This window comes from Hylobates moloch, unplaced genomic scaffold (assembly GCF_009828535.3).
Source record: "Hylobates moloch isolate HMO894 unplaced genomic scaffold, HMol_V3 SCAFFOLD_20, whole genome shotgun sequence".
Taxonomy (NCBI): Eukaryota; Metazoa; Chordata; class Mammalia; order Primates; family Hylobatidae; genus Hylobates; species Hylobates moloch.
The window spans coordinates 6,949,069-6,965,376 of record NW_026652295.1 but is presented as its reverse complement, the minus strand read 5'-3'; the positions used below and the strand labels follow the sequence as shown (position 1 = coordinate 6,965,376).

The following is a 16,308-nucleotide window of genomic DNA, read 5'->3' as shown; positions in this document are numbered from 1 at the left end:
TGCAAGAATGACCATAATCAAAAAATCAAAAAATAACAGATGTTGTCAAGGGATGCAGTGAAAAGGGAACACTTCTACACTGCTGGTGGAAATGTAAACTTGTATAACCACTATGGAAAACAGTGTGGAGAGTCTTCAAAGAACTAAAAGTAGAACTACCATTTGATCCAGAAATCCCACTACTGGGTATCTACCCAGAGGACAAGAACTCATTATTCAAAAAAGATACTTGCACGTGCATGTTTATAGCAGCACAATTTGAAATTACAAAAATATGGAACCAGCCCAAATGCCCATCAATCAATGAATGGATAAAGAAATTGTGGTATATATGTACACCATGGAATACTATTCAGCCATAACAAGGAATGAAATAATGGCATTCACAGCAACCTAGATGGAATTGGAGACCATTATTCTAAGTGAAGTAGCTCAGGAATGGAAAACCAAACAGCATATGTTCTCACTCATAAGTGGGAGCTAAGCTATGAGGACACAAAGGCATAAGAATGATACAGTGCTTTTCCTTTCAGTGGAGCATGGCGGCAAGATGGCCATACAAATTTCCAAGACGAGGAAGTTTGTCACTGATGGCATCTTCTAAGCTGAACTGAATGAGTTTCTTACTCAGGAGCTGGCTGAAGATGGCTACTCTGGAGTTGAGGTGCATGTTACACCAACCAGGACAGAAATCATTATCTTAGCCACCAGAACACAGAATGTTCTTGATGAGAAGGGCCGGCGGATTCAGGAATTGACTGCTGTCGTTCAGAAGAGGTTTGGTTCTCCAGAGGGCAGTGTAGAGCTTTATGCTGAAAAGGTGGCCACTAGGGGTCTGCGTGCCATTGCCCAGGCAGAGTCTCTGCGTTACAAACTCCTAGGAGGGCTTGCTGTGCGAAGGGTCTGCTATGGTGTGTTGCGGTTCATCATGGAGAGTGGGGCCAAAGGCTGTGAGGTCGTGGTGTCTGGGAAACTCTGAGGACAGAGGGGCTAAATCCATGAAGTTTGTGGATGGCCTGATGATCCACAGCAGAGACGCTGTTAACTACTACGGTGACACTGCTGTGCGCCATGTGTTGCTCACACAGGGTGTGCTGGGCATCAGAGTGAAGATCATGCTGCCCTAGGACCCAGCTGGTAAGATTGGCCCTAAGAAGCCCCTGCCTGACCACGTGAGCATCGTGGAACCCAAAGATGAGATACTGCCCACCACCCCCATCTCAGAACAGAAGGGTGGGAAGCCAGAGCCTCCTGCCGTGCCCCAGCCAGTCCCCACAGCATAACAGGATCTCCTTGGCAGCTGTATTCTGGAGTCTGGATGTTGCTATGTAAACACCTTTAATAAAATATTGTACAAAGAAAAAAAAAAAAGAATGATGCAGTGGACTTTGGGGACTTGGGGGAAATGTGGAAGGGGGTGAGGGATAAAAGATTACAAATTGGGTACAGTGTATACTGCTGAAAATGGCAGTTAAAAGTAAATGGCAAATCCATGTTCTAATCCCTAGAATCTGTGAATGTTACCTTATATAGCAAAAAAGGGCCAGCTTTATGTATCCATCAATGTTAGTTAGCATATGTAAGAAACTGAAAAAGTAAAAGCATATGAAAATTTTGACAGACAGAAAAACCGTTTGACAAAATCCAACATCATTCTTCATGAGAAAACTTAAACAACCTAGGAAAAGAAAGGAACTCTCTCAATAAGGACAAAGAGCACCTAGAAAAAGCCTACTAACATCATACTTAATGATGATAGACTAAATGCTTTCTCATCATCAGAAACAAGACATTCCAGTACATTCACATTGTACTGGAAGTTCTGTCCAGTACGATCAGGCAAGAAAAATAAAACTCATCCAGATAGGACACGAAGCAAAAATGCATGTATTCACAGAGACATGATCATCTATGTAGAGAATCTGATGGAATCTACAAAAAAGTTACTAGGACTATTAAGATTAGCAAGGTTGCAGGATCCAATATCAATATGTAAAAGTTGTATTTTTATATACTAGCAACAGACAATCAGAAATTAAGAAACATTTCTGATAGCACCAAAAATATGAACTACATAAGGATAAATTTGGCAGAAGTATGTAAAAGACTCATACACTAAAAATTACGAAACATCATTGAGAGAAAGTAAAGAAGAGTTAAATAAATGGAGAGGTATATCTCTTTCATGGGTCAATTTTGTTAAGATTTTCCCCAAGTTCATTTATTGATTCAGTGCAATTCCAATTTTAAATAAACTTACCAAGCTGATTCTAAACTCATATGGAAATCCAAAAGGCACAGAATAGCCAAAAGGACTCTGATAAAGAAGGATAAAATGGGAGGGAAACTCTGATTCTAAGACTTTTTATAGAGCTACAATAATCAAAACAGTGTAGCATTGGTGTAAAAATATAAAAATCAATGGAACAGACCAGGGAATGCAGACCTGGACCCATACATATATGATACATATATGGACAAATGATTTTTGACAAAGGTACAAAGGCAACAAAGTGGAAAAAGGACAGCCTTCTCAACAAATGGTGCTGAAATCATTGCCCATTTTCAGAAAAATTAACTTTGATTTATACACTCCACCACATACGAAGTAAACTCAAAATGGATAATATACCCAAAGATAAAGGCTAAAACCATAAAATATCTAGAAGAAAACATATGAGAAAATTTCTATGACTTTGGGTTAGGCAACAATTTCTTAGACATGTCACTAAAAGCATGATTCATTAGAGAAAATTTTGATAAATTTGACTTCATCAAAATTTAAAACTGCTCTTCTTTTTTTTTTTTTTTTTTGAGACTGAGTCTCACTCTGTCACCCAGGCTAGAGGGCAGTGGGGCAATCTTGGCTCACTGCAACCTCCACCTCCTGGGTTCAAGTGATTCTCCTGCCTCAGCCTCAGCCTCTCAGGTAGCTGGGACTACCGGCGCACGCCACCACAGCAGGCTAATTTTTTTGGTTGTATTTTTGTAGAGACGGGGTTTCACCATGTTGGCCAGGCTGCTCTTGAACTCCTGACCTCATGATCCGCCCACCTCGGCCTCCCAAAGTGCTGGGATTATGGCTGTGAGCCACCTCGCCTAGCCTAAAACTGCTCTCTAAAGACACTGTTAACAGATCAAAAGACAAGCCATAGTCTGGAAGAACATATTTGTAAATCATGTATCTGATAAAGAACTTCTATCCAGATGTAATGAACTCTCAAAACTCAGTCATAAGAAAACAAATAATCCAATAAAAATGGGCGAAGATTTTAGTAGAGATTCTACCAAGAAAGTATATGGATGGCAAATAAGCACATGAAATATATTCATGTCAGCTGAGTGCGGTGGCTCATGCCTGTAATCCCAGCACTTTGGGAGGCCAAGGTGAGAGGATCGCTTGAGTCCAGGAGTTTGAGACCAGACTGGTTAATACGGCAAGATCCCATGTCTACTAAAAATACAAAAATTAGCCAAGCATGGTGGCGCACACCTGTAATCCCAGCTACTCGGGAAGCTGAGGCATGAGAATCACTTGAACCAGGGAGGCGGAGGTTGCAGTGAGCTGAGATTGTGCCACTGCATTCTAGTCTTGGCGACAGATCAAGTTTCTGTCTTAAAAGAAAAAAAAGAAAGAAATACACTCATGTCATTAAATGCAAATCAAAGCACTCATTATACTCCATTCAGTGGTGCTGCTTTGTTTGCCTAGTTCTCAGCAGAGTTCTTCCATGGCCTTTACAGAGGACATGACTTCCTCCAAAATAAACCAAAGACTCCATTTAAGTAGGCTTAGATTATAGCTTCTTGCCCGCAGCTCTACACGCGGGAGCGCAGTGTCAATATATTCCACTGTTGCCTTCTTGCACACTTGGAAAAACTTTTCACTTTCTTTCCTTGGGTATCTCCCTCCTTCAGGAGTTGGGCTCATTCTTTTCAATTCTAGAAATACAGAAGATTTATTCCATGTTATTTCTCTGATAATAAAGCATGATAGGCTTTTGGTATACACAGAGTCTGTTTCACATTATCTTCTGTTCCTGGGTTTGATAACTTCTCTTTATCCCTTTAAAACAAAAGCCTGATATCTCTGAAAAAAAGAGTATAAGTTTCAAAATGACAACCTACAAGTTATATTCTGGGGTATATGTGTTTTGTCCATATAATATTTAACATATTTTTTAAATTAATTGCCAAAATTGAAAAGGGAAGATAATTCTGTAAAAATCTAGATTTATATCTCCTCTTTAAAAACAAGAGTAGGCTGAGCATGGTGGCTCATGCCTACATTCCCAGCACTTTGGGAGGCTGAGGCGGGAAGATAGCTTGAGGCCAGGAGTTCAAGACCAGCCTGGGCAATATAGCAAGACTCTTGTCTCCACAAAATATTAAAACAATTAGTCAAGTGTGGTGGCATGCACCTGCAGTCCTAGCTACTCAGGAGGCTGAGATGAGAGGATTGCTTCAGCCCGGGAGTTTGAGGCTGCAGTGAGCTGTGATTGCACCACTACATTCCAGCCTGAATGACAGGGTGAGACTCTGTCTCTGAATAATAAAACTTTAAAAATAAATAAAACAAGATGATCTGATCTCATGGCTGCAGCATTCTCACATGGCAACATTTGGCAAGAGCTAAGTAGCAACTTCTTTTAGGCAGGGCCTAGGGGTGTATGCGCTTTGGTTTGTCTGAATCACCATTTAGCTGGCTTTGCTCATTTCACATACCTGCCTGACCCTTCTATAGGCGTTTGAGTTTAGTCCTCTGCAGTAGAATTTCATATCCTCTCAGGCCTATTTACCCTCTACAGTAAGCTGGGGAATGGCCCAAAGATATCCAAGATCTAATCACTAGAACCTGTGACTGTTACCTTATATAGCAAAAGAGCCTTGCAGATGTGATCACATCTGGAGTTGTGGAGATTATTTTGGATTATCTGAGTGGGCCCTAAACGCAATCACAAGGGTCCTTATAAGAGGGGGGAGGCAGAGAGGGATTTGACGACAGAAGATAAAGAGTCAACCTGACGGTGGAAATGGGGAGAAAAGGTGGTGTGATGTGGGGCCAAGCCCCCTCAGAAATGAGGATGGCCTCCAGGTGCTGGATGAGGCCAGGCAAAGGATTCTCTTCTTGAGCTTCTAGAGGCCGCACATCCCTGCCAACACCTTGATTTCAGGCCGGTGAAGCTTATTTTGGACTTCTGACCTCCAGAAGAAAATAAACATATGGTGTTTTAAGCCACAGAATTTGTGTTGATTTGTTGCAGCAGCCACAGGAAGCTCATACAACCTCCCTGGATGGAAAAATGGGTTTGTGACGGTCTTGTAATGCTATCACATATTTTCCCATGTTAAGCTGTTTCTAGTTATTTGGGTTTTTTCTTTTCTTTTCTTTCTTTCTTTTTTTTTTGAGACAGAGTCTAGCTCTGTCCCAGGCTGAAGTGCAGTGGTGCGATCTTGGCTCACTGCAACCTCCACCTCCTGGGCTCAAGCAATCCTCCCAGCTCAGCCTCCCAAGTAGCTGGGATCACAGGCATGTGCCACCACGCCCGGCTAATTTTTGTATTTTTGTAGAGAGAATTTCACCATGTTGCCCAGGCTAGCCACGAACTCCTGGGCTCAAGAGACTCGCCTGCCTCAGCCTCCCAAAGCGCTGGGATTGCAGGTGTGAACCACCATGCCTAGCCGAGAGTTTTGTTTTTAACATGTTACCCCCAGGATCATATTGGATTTACTCATATAGAGGGTCAGTATGGGTAAACCACTGTGTAAGCAAATGGGAGAACATCTGGATGCTGCTTTATATATTTGCTACTGTCTACTTTCCTTCTTCACCACTGGAACCTATAAAGGGAGAAACTGATAGAATAATTTTGAGTTGCTAGGAAAGAATCCCAAGTTTCTATATGGTTAGGTGGTTGGATAGCATATAGATAATTAGATTACCTATTTTTATCTGCTAAAATTCTCCAGTGAATCTAACAAAATATTGGTCTAGAAAAGTCCATTTTAGTCATAAAATTCAATTGTTTCTTCTTTCAGTTTGGAAGAGAGAAATAAACATTTAGAAGATTTAATTAGAAAGCCCAGAGAAAAAGCCAGAAAACCAAGGTAAGTTTCCCTTTATTTTTTAAATTAATAATGTCTTTAAAAAATAGGTAATACGGCCAGGTGCGGTGGCTCACGCCTGTAATCCCAGCACTTTGGGAGGCTGACGTGGGTGGATCACCTGAGGTCAGGAGTTCGAGACCAGCCTGGCCAACATGGCAAAACCCCATCTCTACTAAAAATACAAAAAATAGCCGGGCATGGTGGCACGTGCCTGTAATCCCAGCTACTAGGGGGGCTGAGGCAGGAGGATCGCTTGAACCTGGGAGGCGGAGGTTGCAGTGAGCCAAGATCGTGCCACTGCACTCCAGCCTGAGCAACAGAGTGGGACTCTGTCTCAAAAAAAAATGTATAGATAGATGATAGATAGATAGATAGATAGACAGATAGATAATACTTAAAAAAACTCTTTTTCTTATCTCAATTTAAGGTAAACAAGATAATTATATGCAAGTGCTTCATGTTTTGCCTAGCATAAAGTAGTTGCTTGATTAATGTTTTTTTGTAGAACCTGAAATGGAAAGCCAGATTCCCTGCTCTCATGGAATGTACAGTCACTCTAAGGAAGAAACTATAAAGATTATGAGCTAAGATTTTTGTCTACAACAAAACTACTTGCCCTGCTCTGTATTTTATCACCATATTTTCTTATAGTAACATTAAGCCTTACAGTCTGCTATTTTAGAAGAGGCTCAATATCTGATGCTACAAGATGTATGCACAAACCCTGTGTGGTTGATTAAGAACATAGCAGTATGGGCAGGGCACAGTGGCTCATGCCTGTAATCCTAGCACTTTGGGAGACTGAGGCGGGTGAATCACTTGAGGTCAAGAGTTCAAGACTAGCCTGGCCAACATGGTGAAACCCTGTCTCTACTAAAAATACAAAAATTAGCCAGGCATGGTGGTGGGCACCTGTAATCCCAGCTACTCAGGAGGCTGAGGCAGGAGAATCGCTTGAACCCAGGAGGCAGAGGCTGCAGTGAGCTGAGATCGTGCCACTGCACTACAGCCTGGGCAACAGGGCAAAAACTCCATCTCAAGAAAAGAAAAGAAAAAAAAAAAAGAACATGGCAGTATGTTAAAATGGGACTCTTTCTAGCCCACTTCCTTAGGTGCTAATAAAACTGTTACCAGTTCCCAAAGTGAGAGTGAGTTTTTCCCATGTGCAGAGTTTCCAAAATAAATGATTTCAGAGAACCCCTTCCATGACTCCTATCTCTTGGCCAGATCCAAGATATAAAAGTATGGAGAGTAGGGAAGATTGGAAAAGGATTTCTTCGAATCTGCCATGTCGTGAGTTCCTGTCTCCCAGGTAATTCTACCTCTTTTACCTAAAGCCTTATGAGGGGTTTCCAGGGAATCACCTAGAGAGCTTTGAAACGTGTTCCCTAAAAGTTGGGAAACACAGAGGACTGGTGACTCATTCATGCCTAAGAAAACTAAGGCAAGTCATGGCTGCTCAGCAGAGGGGCTGTGTTGGATAGCTTTTCTCTCTGAGCTTGTTGAGACAAAGGATGGGTGTGAAAATCCCTTAAGAACCATGCAGTTGAGAGTTGAGTTATCTTTGGCTCTGCCCAAGGAGGCCTGGAAGCAGCAAGAAACTAGAAGAGAATGCCACATTCTTTGGGACTGATGGAGTATCGAGTGATCACCCAGAGGAGAAATGCATCAGCGTAGGTCCAGGGAACTGCAGGACGGAGATCCCTAGCAACGGCAAGCTCCAAAGAGAAAGAATCAGCATTAGCCAATTGCCAAGCCGAGACTCTGAAGCCACCCAGCCAAGTATGAGCTGTCCTGTGGCCTTTGCCCTCCTCCTACAAATGGAGAGGGAAATGAGCAAAAAGAGGAAACTGGCCTCCAGAGACAGTGGTGTCCATCAGCTACAGACCTGAACTGATAGATGGGGAGGAGAAGCCCTGCTTTTGAGTGAAGATTAAAGGATTGATTACTATTAAGACAGTACAGTATACCTAATGAATTGAGACTGTTTATGCCTCACAGTGAAGACTGTTACTTTAGAGTAAGCAAAAAAAGCATTGGGCCTGCTGTGTGTTCATCAAAGGAAGGGCAAAGGAAAAGCTTCTCTGAGTGCAAAAAGCTTAAAGTAGAAATGGAAGACCAAAATTAAATTTGCATTTTGATTTTGTCATAAGTCATGTTTGTTCAACATACCATTTGCAAATACAACTGTTTTGAAAATCAGAGGCCCATTCCTTCAACCTCTGCTGTCACTGCTGCCACCACCACTGCCACTGCCACTTCCCGGGAGGAGAGGAAGCGGGAGAGGAGCCCAAGTCTCCTGTCACCCAAGTCCTCCAGCCGCACCATCCCGAAGAGTTTAAGATGTTTGCCTATGCCAAGCTCGCCTGCACCTCCGCTCTGAAGTTCTATCTTAAACGCCATAGAGTTGCACACAGACCTGGAGAGGGCTCTATGGTATTTAATGGGGCCCAGAATGGTGTGTCTCAGCTAAACCAAAGGGAGTTTCAAACCAGTGCAATCAGCAGAGACAGTGAGACTGGTGTGAAATGTAACAGTGCAGGCACTGCAACATTAGGAGTGGCTGGTTCTGGTGCTGGTATTGGAACAGTCTTTGGTAGCCTTATCATTCGTTACGCCAGAAACCCTTCACTGAAGTAGCGGCTGTTCTCATATGCTATCCTGGGATTTGCCTTGTCCAGACTTATGGGTCTTTTTTGTTTGATGTTTGCTTTCTCGATTTTGTTTGCCATGTAATAAACCACTGCTTGACATGTTGGCATTCATATTAATTACAGATGTAATTCTGTGTATCTTACTGTGACCCCAAAAACTATAGTGTTGGTGTCATGGAAATGTATGTTATTTCCAAGGTCATTTCATTAAAGATGTAAAAAAAGAAAGAAAGAGAGAAAGAGAGAAAGAAAACAGAAAACCCTTGGCAGATTCAAACTAGCATTTGCAAGTGATAGGTTAACTATGACTTTTTCCCCAAAATGAAAAAATGTGATCTGATCCTTGGCATATCACAGATGCTCAGTAAATGCTAACTTATACTGAAGATGGATCGTCTCTGAGTTGCTGAGAGAAACAGTGGAATTTTTTTCCTAGGCTTATTTTAAAATAAGAAAATTTAAATATGAATTTACATGTGTTTCACCAGTTCAGACCTCTGTTTACTTATATTTGGCCTATTTTCACAATGGAGTCTAGGCCCATTTATATAGATTTAGACTGGCCTAGAAGCCAGGGGCTGAGACGGGCAGAAGAGCTCTCAAAGCCCTTTCCAGCCAAGAAGGACATTTGTTAGAAAACTCCAGACCTACATCAGCTTTCAGCCACCACCCTCTGTGAAGCCTGTGATGATTGGCCCAACTGATCTCGGTATATTCGGCAAGCAAACAAGCTTCAGCTTACCTCTGCAGCCTCTCAAAATTATGGCATTGCTTTTGCCAGTTGTCTTCAGTAGTGGAAATAGTGGGAAATAAGGATATAAAAGCGAGTATCTTAATAGCCTCAGATGTTTTATTTTTGCCTCTAGTTCTTCATGACTTTCAAGGAAATTCGTTAAGTTTTCAAGTTAGAATCGTATCCTAAGTAAATCTGTGAGAATGTTAAATGTAGTGAGAGTGTGCCTCATCGTTATTTTATTTTATGTATTTTTTTTTTATTTGAGATGAAGTCTCACTCTGTTGCCCAGGCTGCAGTGCAATGTCACGATCTTAGCTAACTGCAGCCTCCGCCTCCTGGGCTCAAGCAATTCTCCTGCCTCAGCCTCCTGAGTAGCTGGGGTTACAGGTGTGTGCCGCCATGCCCGGGTAATCTTTGTATTTTTGGTAGAGACAGGGTTTCACCATGTTGGCAGGGCTGGTCTTGAACTCCTGACCTCAAGTGATCCACCCACTTGGGCCTCCCAAAGTGCTGGGATTACAGGTGTGAGCCACCGTACCCTGCCTCATTGTTTTTATTTAAATGCAGTGAGAATGATTCACATGTTATGTACCAAAAAGCTTGATCTTAATCTCTGAGGGTCTCATAGTTCTATCTTAAATGACGATTTCTCCTTGAAAGTGAGGGGAAAATATGCTAAATAATGGCATACTTGCTAACCATGTTCATTATTTCAGTCCCCCCTTCCTCCTTTTTATATTATTTTCTTTCTATTTCTTACAGATCGAAAAGCTTAGGAAATCATCCAAAGTCCATGACTATGGTAGGTCACCTTGATGATCATGATAAAGAATCTTACATTTGCATGTAATTTGACAATAACACAAGATTTAATAGGAGTTCCTGAAGTCACATTTCCATACTGTGCAACCTAGCCTTCCCCTCTGTCCTCAGATGAGGGCTCTTCCATCTCCTGTCACAGCTGGTGCTATAATTGGAAACCCCTCCCTCTAACCTTGTAGGGCCCCCTTCACTCCATCCCCACTGCTACTGCTTCATTTCAAGCCCCTGTCATTTCTCGTCTGACCTGTTGCACTCACCTCCCAACTATTGTTTCTGTCTCCAGTTTTGGTCCCCTTCATGCCATCCCCCATAGAGTAGACAGAGTGATCTTTCAAAAGCAAAATATTTTCATGCCTTCCGTTGCATAAAGCCCTTCAGTGGTTCCCAATCACATTCTGGATCAAATCTGAGCTCCTTAGCAAGGCATATAAAGTCCCCTATGATCTGGCTCCGGCCCTCCTATCCAGTCTTACCATTCACTGCTTTCTCCTTCTCATCATGCATATTGGTGACGTCAAACCAACTGCAGCTTTCTAAACATGTGATTTTTTTTCTTTTCTTTTTAGTTGGCATATTAATTGTACATATTTATAGGATACAGGCTGGGCGCGGTGGCTGACGCCTGTAATCCCAGCACTTTGGGAGGCCGAGGCGGGTGGATCACTTGAGTTCAGGAGTTCAAGACCAGCCTGACCAACATGGGGAAACCTCGTCTCTATTAAAAATACAGAAAATTAGCCAGGTGTTGTGGTGTGTGCCTGTAATCCCGGTTACTTGGGCAGCTAAGGCAGGAGAATAGCTTGAATCCAAGAGGCGGAAGTTGCAGTGAGCCAACATCTCAACACCGTACTCCAGCCTGGGCGACAGAGAGAGACTCTGTCTCAAAAAAAAAAAAAAAAAGAAAAGAAAATATATATGTATTTATATACACACACACACATATATAGGATACAGAGTAGTATTTCCATGCATGTGCACAATATGTGGTGATCAAATCAGTGTATTAGCAAATCTGTCACTCCAGACATTCATCAGTTCTTTGTGTTGGGAGGATTCAAAATCCTCTCTTCTAGCTACTTGAAAATATCCAATAAATTATCGTTAACTCTAGTTACCCTGCAGTGTTATACAACACTGGGTCTTATTCCTCCTGTCTAGCTGTAATTTTGTATCCATTCACCAACTTCTCCCTATCCTCCCCTCACTACCCTTCTCAGCCTCTAATAACCATGGTTCTACTCCCTACCTCTATGCATGGTATGTCATCTCTGTGCTTTCCTGTTATTGCTCATGCAGCTTATCGTACTTGGTATGTTCTTCCCCAACTCCTCTTCTCTCACTTACTCAGTTCCCACCTCAGAAACACCTGTCAGCTCAAGCTCTGCCTCCTCTCTGAAGTTTTTCCTGCTCTGTCTCCCAAATGGAACTGACTTGCTTCCTCCCATGTGCCCACACGATACCCTTTGACGTAACAGCACCTATGACACAGCATTACAGTTCTCTGCTTGCATGTCCTTTGACTTGACTAGAACTCTTTGAGTACAGGAGTTGTCTCATCTTCATTTTGATGTCCTCAAGTACCTATCTCATAAAAGGTACTGAATAGGAGTGAATGTTAGACTTGGGACCCAGGACCAATGCTACACTTGCTAGAGTGATCCCAAACAGCAGACACAGCTGCTGCCACCTCTGTCCCATTCCAGGACATGGATGTGTTCATAAATGCCGTGGCCTATTTGTAACATAGCTTTGGGGATGAGGGGACACTCAATAGGGCATGCCTCCATATGCTGCCATTGAGACCCAGCTTTTCTCATAGTTGAATTAAGAGGGTGGCTTAATACTATCAATTCTTTTTTTTTTTTTTTTTTTTGAGACGGAGTTTCACTCTTGTTGCCCAGGCTGGAGTGCAATGGCACGATCTCGGCTCACTGCAACCTCCACCTCCCAGGTTCAAGCGATTCTCCTGCCTCAGCCTCCTGAGTAGCTGGAATTACAGGCATGTACCACTATGCCTGGCTAATTTTGTATTTTTAGTAGAGATGGGGTTTCTCCATGTTGGTCAGGCTGGTCTCAGACTCCTGACCTCAGGTGATCCACCTGCCTCAGCCTCCCAAAGTGCTGGGATTACAGGCGTGAGCCACTGCGCCCAGCCAATACTATCAATTCTTAACTATGCCATGCTGGTAAGTCACTTTTGGATTATTCAGATTCTTGCTTCTATTCCTTTTTCTACATCTGTCAATTGCCAACCAAACCAAGGAAGATGAAACTCAGTCCACATTGTTCTTCATTGTGTTCCTTAGTGGGAAAAAGGTTGAAACAAACAAACAAAAATATCAGTTAAAATATAGTGTTGGAGGCCAGGTGTGGTGACTCACACCTGTAATCCCAACACTTTGGGAAGCTGAGACGGGTGGATCACTTGAGGTCAGGAGTTCGAGACCAGCCTGGACAACATGGCAAAACTCTATCAGAAATATAATCCCAGCACTTTGGGAGGCTGAGGTGGACAGATCACTTGAGGTCAGGAGTTCGAGACTAGCCTGGCCATCATGGTGAAACCCCGTCTCTACTAAAAATACAAAAAATAGCCATAGTGGTGAGCGCCTGTAATCCCAGCTACCTGGGAGGCAGAGGCAGGAGAATTGCTTGAACCTGGGAGGCAGAGGTTACAGTGAGCCGAGATTGTACCGAGATTGTACCCCGGCTGCACTCCAGCCAGGGTAACAGAGCGAGACTCTGTCTCAAAACAAACAAAATATAGTGTTGGTATTATCTGTGGAATTCATCTATCTATAGGCTTACTTTGCACCCCTTTTCCATATGTAATCAAAAATTGGCTGTTTAGGTGTTCTGTCACTGAATGTTAGTCTTTCCCCAAAACTTATGAAACATTTTTCCTTTCATTTTTAGATGCCAGCTATTTTTAAAGAAAATAGAAATGATTTAGATTAAACAAGCCTGAAGATTAAACAGTAATCATTTTTGTCAACCACTCCAGGAAGAGTCATTACTACATATGCTAGCCAAATCAATCCATGCAGATGACATATTAAAATCTGTATAAATAGTAAAGTCTTACATTCCAAAAATATGATTACTTTTCTTCTAATTTCTTCCTGTGAATAATCAAACATATTCTATTTAACATAAGCAGAAGAATACAGTGGTTTTTTTGTCAAATATTCTCACAGAATACCACTCCCATATTATCAGGCCTTTAATGATGCACAAAAATAGTCATGGATTTCACTTCACTTTTTATTTCCTCTGCAGGACGTCCTTTTTCTGTCCAGGCAGGCAGATTCTTCATAATACCAAACAAATTTTAAAAGACACCAACTCTGAAATCCTTTGGAATTAAAACTCAGATAAAAGAGCCTGGGCAGCCAGGCGCAGTGGCTCATGCCTGTAATCCCAGCACTTTGGGAGGCCGAGGCGGGTGGATCATGAGGTCAGGAGATCAAGACCATCCTGGCTAACATGGTGAAACCCCGTCTCTACTAAAAATACAAAAAAATTAGCCAGGCATGGTGGCGGGCACCTGTAGTCCTAGCTACTCGGGAGGCTGAGGCAGGAGAATGGTGTGAACCCAGAAGGCGGAGCTTGCAGTGAGCTGAGATCGTGCCACTGCACTTCAGCCTGGGCGACACAGCGAGACTCTGTCTCAAAATAAATAAATAAAGAGCCTGGGCAACATAGGAAGAGCTCATCTCTACTAAAAATCAGAAACATTAGCCAGGCATGCTGGCAAGCACTTGTAGTCCCAGCTTACTGGGTGGCAGGGGAGGGAAGTGTGGTGTGGGGGTAAGGGGGTGGGGATGGGGGGGTTGCTAAGGCAGGAGGATGGCCTGAGCCCAGGAAGAGGCTGCAGTGAGCCATGATCATACACCGCACTGTAGCCTAGGCAACAGAGTGAAACCCTGTCTCAAAACAGAAAAACCCAGATGAAAGGAAAGGACTGGTCTCTTAAGACCTAACCCTTATAATTTCCACTTTAACATAGTTTTAAGGAATTAGTTCTGATTTTAAACAAAGGAGCCAGAGATAGCTGATTTTGTGAGATGCACTAGAAAAATAAATGTATATAACATACCTATTATCCTTTTGATAAATCCCAGAACCAGACTGGAGGTATAGCTATTGATTAAAATATGCCTTACGGCTGAGCACGGTGGCTCACGCCTGTAATCCCAGCACCTTGGGAGGTCGAGGCAGGTGGATCACTTGAGGTCAGGAGTTCGAGACCAGCCTGGCCAACATGTTGAAACCCTGTCTCTACTAAAAAGAAAGACAAAAATTAGCCAGGCATGGTGGTGAGTGCCTGTAGTCCCAGCTACTCTGGAGGCTGAGGCAGGAAAATTGCTTGAACCCGGGAGGCAGAGACTGCAGTGAACTGAGATCTCACCACTGCACTCCAGCCTGGGCAACAGAGTGAGACCCTGTCTCAAAAAATAAATAAATAAATAAAAATAATATATATATATATATTATACATATGTAAATATATGTACACCTTAGGTGGAAGAGAAAAACTATTTTATCTCACTAAAGTTAGTTTTGCACTTAAATTAGATAAATACAAGATGAAAATATAGAGTATATATCTGGTCCTGAAGGAAGTGGTGAATAAATAAAAGCTATTGTTGTTGTCATTTTTATTGAGGAATTCTATAAGACAGGTCTTACATGAATGTTGAAACAAAAATATTTAATTTTTCAAATTCGAAAAGTTGGAATGACAAATTAAACCATGAGAAATGCACAGTGGGTTGCAGCTCTAATAGTGCAGTTTCATTTTAGAAAGTGAAGCATTGAAAGCTTTAGAAGCTACTCATACTTTAAAAAGAGATATTATTATTAGTTTCATGAGATCTAGGGAAAAGGAGAAAATATGATAGGAGAAGGATGGCTAATGCAGCCCCGGAAATCTGCACACAAATGTGATGAAACAGGTAGAAACGAAGCACTAACACATTGCGAACAGGACTGTGTGCATAAGTGCTGTATGCAATGTGTGTATTATGAGACGCCTATGGGGTTTTACCTAGAGGTTGTCTCAGAATGAATGTGCCTGCCTTGGTGTGTGGCTCAAGGATGCAGCGTTTAAGCCCGTCTTTCTTTCAATAAACATTTAATGACTTTCAATAAGCACTGGGACAGGCTCTGTGTCAGATGCCAAGGATACAAAGAAAAATGAAGATCCTAAGGAGGTGATAAATAAGTAAAATATTCTAGAACAATGTCAGATGTAATGGTGGGAGGAAATGGCCCTGGACTATGTGAGAAAACCTCAGGGAAGATTTTACAGAAATGATGGCACATGAGCCAGATGTTCACAGCCAATGAGGTATCTCAAGACACAACAAGAAAGCAAGAGCATGGAGGCCTGAGATGCCAGTTACATCCCCTGAAGTACAATTAATGTCAAAAATTCAAGCTCTTCAGAGGGTCAGAGATGAAGAAGATCATGAGAAGCATTCTGTGCTGTGCTAAGAAATTTGAACTTGGCCAGGCACAGTGGTTACAACTGTAATTCCAACACTTTGGGAAGTGGAGGCAGGAGGATCAGTTGAGCCCAGGAGTTTGAGATCAGCCTGGGCAACATAGTGAGACCCTCATCTCTACAAAAAATTTTTAAAAATTAGCTGGACATGTTGGTGCACGCCTGTATTCCCAGCTACTCCGGAGGCTGAGGCAGGAGGATCGCTTGAGACCAGGAAGTCAAGGCTGGGAAGGCTGCAGTGAGCTGGAATTGCACTCTGTACTGTAGCCTGGGCAACAGAGTGGGACCTTGTCTCAAAAAAAAAAAAGGAAATTAATTAATTTGAACTTTATTGTGATGAGAGGCTCTGAAAGATTTTAAGTAGAGGAGTGATGTAGTTGGGGTGTGCATTTTTGAAAGATTGCCCTAATAGTGATAGAAAGGGTAGGTTGATGGTGGGTGAAGCTAGAATCAGGAGTACCAGTTAAACTACTGATACA

The 16,308-nt window shown here is 42.4% G+C and overlaps 1 protein-coding gene and 1 pseudogene across 1 annotated transcript in view; both read left to right on the top strand.

Annotated features, from left to right (window-relative positions):
- Positions 1-13,398, top strand: part of CAGE1 (cancer antigen 1) — a 61,866-nt gene extending 48,468 nt beyond the window's left edge. The window contains exons 12-14 of the mRNA XM_058432615.1: positions 6,040-6,108; positions 10,261-10,300; positions 13,237-13,398. Coding sequence (XP_058288598.1) covers positions 6,040-6,108; positions 10,261-10,300; positions 13,237-13,278 — 151 coding nt within the window. The 3' untranslated portion in view covers positions 13,279-13,398. The remainder of the gene's footprint in view (positions 1-6,039; positions 6,109-10,260; positions 10,301-13,236) is intronic.
- On the top strand, positions 392-1,292 carry LOC116460153 (small ribosomal subunit protein uS3-like; annotated as a pseudogene).
- Positions 13,399-16,308: the final 2,910 nt, after the last annotated feature.